The sequence below is a fragment of the Rattus rattus genome, chromosome 5, assembly GCF_011064425.1.
Source record: "Rattus rattus isolate New Zealand chromosome 5, Rrattus_CSIRO_v1, whole genome shotgun sequence".
Classification (NCBI taxonomy): Eukaryota; Metazoa; Chordata; class Mammalia; order Rodentia; family Muridae; genus Rattus; species Rattus rattus.
In genome coordinates this window covers 69,845,311-69,855,424 of record NC_046158.1, presented here as the reverse complement: position 1 = coordinate 69,855,424, position 10,114 = coordinate 69,845,311, and the positions used below count along the sequence as shown (strand labels likewise).

General features: G+C 40.7%; 1 protein-coding gene across 1 annotated transcript in view; it reads left to right on the top strand.

Annotated features, from left to right (window-relative positions):
* Positions 1-4,494: 4,494 nt before the first annotated feature.
* LOC116900883 (olfactory receptor 5D13-like) overlaps positions 4,495-10,114 on the top strand; it is a 36,908-nt gene continuing 31,288 nt past the window's right edge. The window contains exons 1-2 of the mRNA XM_032902560.1: positions 4,495-4,499; positions 5,729-5,894. Coding sequence (XP_032758451.1) covers positions 4,495-4,499; positions 5,729-5,894 — 171 coding nt within the window. The remainder of the gene's footprint in view (positions 4,500-5,728; positions 5,895-10,114) is intronic.

Genomic DNA, 10,114 nt, shown 5'->3' with positions numbered 1-10,114 from the left:
TACAGAAATACAGAAACATACTTGCAAACACACACACACACATTTCATAAAACATAAAACAGTAAGCCTTAAGTGTGTGTGTATGTGTGTTTTGCATGCACACATATGTGCAAGCATATGCACAGCTGTTAGAAACAAGGAAACAATAAAATAATTAGCAAAATCAAGGTCCATTCATAAACATAATAAAAGCAATACATGGTAAATCAATGTCCAACATCACATTAAATGGAGACAAACTTGAAGCAATCCTACTAAGAAGAGTGACAAGAAAAGTTTGCACACTCTTTCCTTATCAATTCACTATAGTACGAAATACTACATAGAACATTAAGACAACAAAAGAAGATCAAGAGGATACAAATTGGAAAAGAAGAAGTCAAAATATCATATTTGAGAATTATATAATAGAATACATATAAGACACACAAAATTCTACCAGAGAACACTTATAACTGATAAACAACTTTAGAAAATTGGTCAGATAAAGAATTAATTCAAAGAAATTAGTAGCGCTCCCATATACAAATGATAAGCCTGCTGAGAATGAAATTAGGGAAATAAACCCCTTTATAATAGTTATAGATAACAGCATATATCTTGGTATAACTCAAACCAAGCAATTGAGAGATCTCTAAGACAAGAACTTCAAGTCCCTAAAAAAAAATGTTGAAGATATCAGAAGATTACAACAAGAACTCACACTCTAAGATCAACAACTGATAAAAGGCACCTCATGAAACTAAACAGGCAAAGGACACTGTCCATAGGACAAAAGTGCTACCTACAGATTGTGAAAAGGTCTTCACTAACCCTTCATCTGACAGAGGGCTAATACCTAAATTATATAAAGAAATCAAGAACTACTTGATACTACAACTAACCAAATATTCCAATGCTGGCCCCACTTGAAACCAATACCATTGGCAATTACCAATTTCTGATACTATCAATGACACACTCTAAAAACCACACTCTTGTGGTTGCATGTTGTACTCTGAGAGGGTGCACCTAGCTGCTGATTCAGACAGATACAGACAGCTACAGTCAAACAGTAGATAGAGCTTCGTGACTCTTCTGGAAGTATAGGAGGAAAGATTGACAATCCTTAAGGGGATAGTTATTCCACAGGAAAACCAACACAGTCAACTAACATGGACTATTGGGATCTCAGAATCTGAACCACCAACCAAAGAACATATATGGGATAGACCTACAGTTCCCTGCTCATATGTAACAGATGTGCAGCTTGGCCTTCATATAGATCCTAGACAACTGGAATAGGGGCTATCCCAAAAGCTGTTTCCTGTGGGTGGATATGTTTTACTAGCTAGGATTCATTATCTGGCCTCGATGGGGATGAAGTGCCTATCCCTGCACAGACTTAAAGGGCCAGGGTGGGTTGAATATCATGGGGGTCCCTTACTCACTTTGAGAAAAAGGGAATGGGGTATGGAAGAAGTGTTGTGGGAAGGAGTGACCAGGAAGACTGCATTGCTCAGGATGTAAGTTGAATAAGTTAAAAAAATAAATTAATTAAAAAAACAAAATGAATGCCATATGTTGACATGTAGTTCTCAACATCAAGGTAAACTTAAGTTAAAGAACATATGGTTTTTTAAAGGGATGTTGGAAGTGAAATGAGTCAGAGGAAAAGTTGTTCAGTTATCTGGAGCAGAAATGTCAATGCAGAATCTAAAGCAGAACTTAAATTCCCTGAGGTTAAATCAGGCATTTCAAACCCAGGACTAACTCCTTGAGACAATGCTTGAATATGAATGGGATTGCAGCCACAGCAGGAGAGGGAGGAAGGCTGAGAGCAGGAGAGTACTGACACTTAGTGGAAACTCCTGGGAGGGTCCTTTGAACAAGTCTTTAAGTCATATCAACACCTACAGCAAGAGGTGGGCTAAGTCAAGAATCTCTTTCAACCTGATTTCAGTGACTCTATGTCAGTGCCTCTACTAGATTAATGGCATGCAAATTATTTGAGGATTCTAGTGGCTCATATCACATAGGTCTGCCTGGTGTGGAGTCTGAGGCAGAACATATTTTTGTACCAATAACTGCTACTCCTTTTTTTAAATGGTACTCCCAAGTCGATATCGTTCTCAGGTTCAGGTATAACCTTCACACAGCTTTCAGAGCTTTTCCTCTGATGATGATTTCTGCTCCATCTCTTGCTTCCTGCTCCTGCCACTCATCTTCCTTTTCACTGATAGAAAATATATCCCTTGGCTTTCACACTGTTTGTAACTTTTCCTAGAGAAAACATTTCTGTATTCATTAGGCTCTTACTTTTTTGCCGGTTCCTTCCTTTGTTCTTAGCTCCCTAATGTGTAGCACCTGACATCTTCCAGGGCACAATCTTCGCTTGTTCATGGACCACATCTTATTTGGTCTTGTCCATGGAGAGGGAAAGAAAGAATCATGACTGTACCCTCATATTCTTAATTCTAGTACATAGTATAATGTTTACAACCAAAGTTTCCAGAGCTTATTGACTGGGCAAATGTTTGATTGAAGGAATTAATTTAACTACCCTGTATCAATCTATAAAGAAACAGTATTTTTCTAAAATGTAGCAGCCTAACAATTATGTAGGCTAAAGATGTAATAAATAATTTTTTCAGTAAAAAATTCAGTATCCTGATAATATTTCACTGTTACCCTAGATTGATTAACTTTTTAAATTGAATGATACATTGTGAATTATTTTCACATTTTAAATAAAATACAATGACAAAAAATGGGGTACAGAGCAAAATAGAGGAATTTTTAACAGAGGAATTTCAAATGGCCAAGAAGTACTTAAAGGAATGTTTGACATCCTTAGAATTCAAGGAAATGCAAAACAAAACTACCTGAGATTCTATGTTACGCCAATCAGAATGTCTAAGATCAAAAACTCAGTGAAGGCACATGCTGGAAAAGATGTGGATCAAGAGGAACACTCTTCCATTGCTGGTGGGAAAGGAAATCTATAAAGCCACTTTAGAAATGAATTTGATGATTACTTAGAAAACTGGGAATAGTTCTACCTAAAGACCCAGCTATATCACTGCTGTGCATATACCCAAAAGATGCTCTTCCATCCCACGAAGACACATGCTGCACTATGTTCATAGCAGATTCTTTTATAATAGCCAAAAAGTAGAAACAACCTAGTTATCTTTCAACAAAAGAATGGATAGAGAAATGTGGTTCATTTACACAGTAGAATACTATTCAGCTATTAAAACTAAGGACATACTGAGTTTTGCAGGCAAATGGATGGAACTAGAAAATATCATCCTGAGTGAGATAACACAGAACCAAAAGGACATGCATTTCATGTACTCACTGGTAAGTGGATCTTAGCCATACAGTACAGAATACTCATGATATACTGGTCAGATCCAACAGAAGGTAAAAATGAAGGAAGACCCAAGCAACTATGCTTGAATCTCACTTAGAAGGAGAAACAGAATAGTCATGGGAGGTAAAGGGAGAGAGGGTATTGGTGGGAGAGAGCAGGGGAATTGGGGTGGGGTCAGAAGTAGAGAGAAACAGGAGAGAGGCCCAGAGAGTCAGGATAAAAAAATAGAAATCTGCAGCTATAGGGTGTTGAGTGACAGGAGGAATGTCTAGGAACTCCCAGAGTCATGGAATGGGGCAGGCTCCCAGAAATCAATATAGGTGACCTTAGAAGATGCCTAACAATGAGGATATATAACCTAAAGAGGCCACCTTCTATAGCCAGGCAGGACTCCTAGTTGTCCTACCCAAGATTTTCTTTCTAAAAATTCTCCTAACTAAAAGAGACACAAGGACAAAAATGGAGCAGATTCTGAGGGAATGGCTAATCAAAAACTGACCCAACTTGAAACCTCTCCCATGGGCAAGCACCTATTTCTGACCCTATTAATGGCACTCTATTATGCTTACTGACAAGAGCCTACCTTAACTGTTCTCTGAGAGGTCCACCCAATAGCTGACTGAAACAGATGCAGATAACCACAACCAAACAGTGGAATGAAGTTGGGGAAACCTATTGAAGAGTTGAGGGGAGAATTAATGGCCCTAAAGGTGATGGTAATCCCACAGGAAGAGCAAAAGAGTAAACTAGTTGTGATTCCTGGTAACTCTCAGAGACTGAGCCACCAACCAAAGATCATACACTAGGTTGGAACAATACCCCCAACCACACCTGCCATGTCCCAAGCAGATATGTAGCCAACTTGAAGCTCAGGCTCCAAGTGGATCCTCAAGAATTAGAATAGAGGTGGGTCCCCAAGAACTGGAGTAAGAGGTTCTACCCTAACAGTGTAGCATGACTGTGGTATCTGCTCCCCAAAAGAGCTGCCTTGTCTTTCCTCACTGGGAGAGTATGTGGCTAATCCTGCAGAGACTTGATGTCTCAGTTTTGGGGAATACCTGGGTGTGGGTGTGCAGAGAATATGCAGACGGAAGTATAGGGAGGGATTCTGAGAGGGGGAACTGGGAGGGGACAGCATGACGTATGGAAATAAACAAACAAACAAACAAACAAATAAATAAATAAGAGAAAAATAGAAAGGTCAGGATGTAGAATAAATACATAAATAAACTGAAAAATCCAAACCAAGCCAAACAAAACAAAACAAAAACAAACGGCAAATGTTAACTTAAAATGGACGGTTTTTTTGTCTTAAGATCTCTGTGTTCAAGACCAGATTGGTCTACTGAGTGAGTTCCAGAACACCCAAGTCTAAGCAGAGAAACCATACCTTAAACACAAGACAAAAACAAAACAAATCAAACAAAAAAGACTAACAAAAGAATCAGTGATGGCAAATTGGAACTTCATCCTCACCATTATTTGTAGACTTCATTAGACCATCTTTGTATATTGTAGGCAGTTTCTACAGCATTAGATTTCCAAAACTTCCCTAACACCTTCCAATGCCCAAGGACTGTCAATTCTAGCTGTCTATCCTCATATTTCCTCCCTCAACTGCTCCTATAACCCTTTCCAATGATCCTCACACTTAAGTACCCTTTTCCTTAGCCTATGCATAAAATACCTTTTCTCAAGGAGATCCATGTGTTCTCCCCTAGAACTGTTTTCTATACCTAACCTCTCTTGTCCACCCCACACCCAATTTCCCCTCCTATAGTCCTTCTTCTCATCCTTTGCCAGCTTCTCTGAGAGAGTGGAGGCACTACTAGGTATCCCTCCACATATGCAGGGCTAGGTAGACTGTTGGGAGCTATGCCCTTAAAACCCTCCATTATCGATATTAATATTAATATTATGGTTAGAGTTAAGTATGACTGGGTTCATGGAAAATCCCCAGCCAGCTGCAGGAGTCTAATACAAATCTAGAGGTCAGGATGAATAATGACATGACAAAGTTGTGACCTTGCTTAGAAATACATGTGATGTCAGGATGCCCTATGTGATGACCTGAAACCTTTCTGAAAAAAACCAACATCCTGCTAATTAATAGATATGAAAAACCTGTGACCTTTCTAACATCCTGTTAATGTCAGTCGATTGCCTGACCACAGAGAGCTGTGTTCTTGGCCTGTGTAAATGTTTCACACTTCCCCCTCTCTCTGTTAGCCCTGATATGGTATAAATTCAGACTTGGGAAAAGATGAAATTGTCGCCTTGATCAGACTCTTGTCTTGGCATCCTTCTTCAGGTCTCTTGTCCCCCATTTTCTTCCAGGTACCCTCTGCACCCTCGTTGACTGTCCTGCAGGATAAGACAACTAGAGCCCAACATGCAACTGTTTGGAGGTCTCCTGGTGAAGAATGTCATCTCCGCTGAGCAGACAGGCCTGTCTTCCTTCTTCGTTGGTGCCTTTCCTCCCCCACTTGAAGTTTTTGCTCCCCAGCTTCTGGTTACCTTGGACTGCCCGACCTTGGTTCAGCTGCTTGGTGTGTTTCTCCTCGGATGACTCAGATCTCAGTGGTGAATGATGGGACAAGCATTCTACAGTCACCTTTTGTAAAAGGACTCAAAGGAGTCATTCAAGACATGAAGAATAAGGTTAAGAAAAAAGATTTAAAGAAATTCTTAGACTTTGTAGAAATATTTGTCTATGATTCCCCCAGGAGGGAAAAATTCATGCAAAAAGATAGCACAGAGTTAGTGATTGTTTTAAAGATGATTGTAAGACTTTTGACCCTGAAAAATTTCCAGTCACTGCCTTCAGTTACTGGTATCTTATTAATGATATCCTTAGGACTATCCCCACAGCAGCCAGTTCCTGCCCATGTGGTCAAAATGCCCAGCTTAGGGGGCAGGTGAGCCCGTAAAGTAGTTTCAGAAAGAGTCTGCAGCAGACTGAGAGGAACTTTGTTTTGCCAGAGGGAACAGCCTTTTGCTACGCTTACCCTAGGATGATATCAGGAGAAAGTCTTGGCACAGGCTCTTCAGCCTACTCCAACTGGAGGCTGAGGCCAAGGTCAGGATCAATGTTTCCTTTTCCATGGACCTCTAGCCCAGTGAGACAGCTTGGTGAAGGACTGCTACTGGAGTCCTGGAATTCAGAGGCACGGAGAGGGCTGCAAGTCTACTAAAGGTTAGTACTCCAGTATTAGTGATCTCCTTATTGGATATAAGAGGCAGGAAGCCCCACTCAACTGTGGACTTCTGCCTCAGGAATGGCAGCAGAAAGATTCCTTATAGCCAGTTATCTCTGATTATGGCTTACTTTCTGATACTGGAGGCTTCAACTGGATCACACCCCCCTGGGCGAGCCTTCCTTCAATTCTCAGATACTATATTCTCCTGGTCTCTTGAGTCAAGGTAGCCAAACGTGTCTTATGGCCTGGAAAAAACTTCCCCCCTAAGCGGATGAGCCATACGATTCTTTTGTCAGCCGCTTGGCATCTAGCACCCAGATCCTAACCATCTCTCCATCCTTTTGTTATTAGTTCTTACTGGAAGCCTAGTGACATTTAGAGGCTGGGTCTCTTGAGAGGCAGAGCCACCGAGCTGACACTGAAGGGAGAATCTAAGTCCAGAGAGACAATCAATAACAGACTCCAGCTGCCCCTCTGGTCGCCTTTCTGTTTCACAGGCACAAAGTTTACACTTGGTTTCAGACTGGCCTTTTTGTTCCAAGAAAGCTTCCTCATTTAGCTGTGTGACTGAATGTTATTTGTCACTGGATCTGGTTCCACCAATTCTCATCTGGCCACCTGCAGTTTTGTTGCCTGGCCCCTTTCCCTGTTCTCTTAAAATTTTATCAGCTAATACACTGTTGTTTGACTTATTTTTTTTTATTAACTTGAATATTTCTTATATACATTTGAGTATTATTCCCTTTCCGGTTTCGGGCAAACATCCCCTCCCCCCCCTTCCTTATGGGTGTTCCTCCCGACCCTCCCCCATTGCCGCCCTCCCCCGCAACAGTCTAGTTCACTGGGGGTTCAGTATTAGCAGGACCCAGGGCTTCCCCTTCCACTGGTGCTCTTACTAGGATATTCATTGCTACCTATGAGGTCAGAGTCCAGGGTCAGTCCATGTATAGTCTTTAGGTAGTGGCTTAGTCCCTGGAAGCTCTGGTGGCTTGGCATTGTTGTACATATAGGGTCTCGAGCCCCTTCAAGCTCTTCCAGTTCTTTCTCTGATTCCTTCAACGGGGGTCCTATTCTCAGTTCAGAGGTTTGCTGCTGACATTCGCCTCTGTATTTGCTGTATTCTGGCTGTGTCTCTCAGGAGCGATCTACACTTCTGCACTTCTTTGCTTCATCCATTTTGTCTAATTGGGTGGCTGTATATATATGGGCCACATGTGGGGCAGGCTCTGAATGGATGTTCCTTCAGTCTCTGTTTTAATCTTTGCCTCTCTCTTCCCTGCCAAGGGTATTCTTGTTCCCCTTTTAAAGAAGGAGTGAAGCATTCACATTTTGATCCTCCGTCTTGAGTTTCATTTGTTCTAGACATCTAGGGTAATTCAGGCATTTGGGCTAATAGCCACTTATCAATGAGTGCATACCATGTATGTCTTTCTGTGATTGGGTTAGCTCACTCAGGATGATATTTTCCAGTTCCAACCATTTGCCTACAAATTTCATAAACTCGTTGTTTTTGATAGCTGAGTAATATTCCATTGTGTAGATATACCACATTTTCTGTATCCATTCCTCTGTTGAAGGCATCTGGGTTCTTTCCAGCTTCTGGCTATTATAAATAAGGCTGCGATGAACATAGTGGAGCACGTGTCTTTTTTATATGTTGGGGCATCTTTTGGGTATACCCAAGAGAGGGATAGCTGGATCCTCAGGCAGTTTAATGTCCAATTTTCTGAGGAACCTCCAGACTGATTTCCAGAATGGTTGTACCAGTCTGCAATCCCACCAACAATGGAGGAGTGTTCCTCTTTCTCCACATCCCCTGCCAGCATTTGCTGTCACCTGAGTTTTGATCTTAGCCATCCTCACTGGTGTGAGGTGAAATCTCAGGGTTGTTTTGATTTGCATTTCCCTGATGACTAAAGATGTTGAACATTTCTTTAGGTGTTTCTCAGCCATTCGGCATTCCTCAGCTGTGAATTCTTTGTTTAGCTCTGAACCCCATTTTTTAATAGGGTTATTTGTCTCCCTGCGGTCTAACTTTTTGAGTTCTTTGTATATTTTGGATATAAGGCCTCTATCTGTTGTAGGATTGGTAAAGATCTTTTCCCAATCTGTTGGTTGCCGTTTTGTCCTAACAGCAGTGTCCTTTGCCTTACAGAAGCTTTGCAGTTTTATGAGATCCCATTTGTGATTCTTGATCTTAGAGCATCGCCATTGGTGTTTTGTTCAGGAAATTTTTCCAGTGCCCATGTGTTCCAGATGCTTCCTAGTTTTTCTTCTATTAGTTTGAGTGTGTCTGGTTTGATGTGGAGGTCCTTGATCCACTTGGACTTAAGCTTTGTACAGGGTGATAAGCATGGATCGATCTGCATTCTTCTACATGTTGACCTCCAGTTGAACCAGCACCATTTGCTGAAAATGCTATCTTTTTCCATTGGATGGATTTGGCTCCTTTGTCAAAAATCAAGTGACCATAGGTGTGTGGGTTCATTTCTGGGTCTTCAATTCTGTTCCATTGGTCTATCTGTCTGTCTCTGTACCAATACCATGCAGTTTTTATCACTATTGCTCTGTAATACTGCTTGAGTTCAGGGATAGTGATTCCCCTGAAGTCCTTTTATTGTTGAGGATAGTTTTAGCTATCCTGGGTTTTTTTGTTATTCCAGATGAATTTGCAAATTGTTCTGTCTAACTCTTTGAAGAATTGGATTAGTATTTTGATGGGATTGCATTGAATCTGTAGATCGCTTTTTGGTAAAATGGCCATTTTATTATATTAATCCTGCCAATCCATGAGCATGGGAGATCTTTCCACCTTCTGGAGGTCTTCTTCAATTTCTTTCTTCAGTGTCTTGAAGTTCTTATTGTACAGATCTTTTACTTGCTTGGTTAAAGTCACACCGAGGTATTTTTATTATTTGGGTCTATTATGAAGGTGTCGTTTCCCTAATTTCTTTTTCTCGCTTGTTTCTCTTTTGTGTAGAGGAAGGCTACTGATTTATTTGAGTTAATTTTATACCCAGCCACTTTGCTGAAGTTGTTTATCAGCTTTAGTAGTTCTCTGGTGGAACTTTTGGCATCACTTAAATATACTATCATATCATCTGCAAATAGTGATATTTTGACTTCTTCTTTTTCCGATCTGTATCCCTTGATCTCCTTTTGTTGTCTGATTGCTCTGGCTAGAACTTCAAGAACTATATTGAATAAGTAGGGAGAGAGTGGGCAGCCTTGTCTAGTCCCTGATTTTAGTGGGATTGCTTCAAGTTTCTCTCCATTTAGTTTAATGTTAGCAACTGGTTTGCTGTATATGGCTTTTATTATGTTTAGGTATGGGCCTTGTATTCCTATTCTTTCCAGGACTTTTATCATGAAGGGGTGTTGAATTTTGTCAAATGCTTTCTCAGCATCTAATGAAATGATCATGTGGTTTTGTTCTTTCAGTTTGTTTATATAATGGATCACGTTGATGGTTTTCCATTATATTAAACCATCCCTGCATGCCTGGGATGAAGCCTACTTGATCATGGTGGATGATTGTTTTGATGTGCTCTNGNNT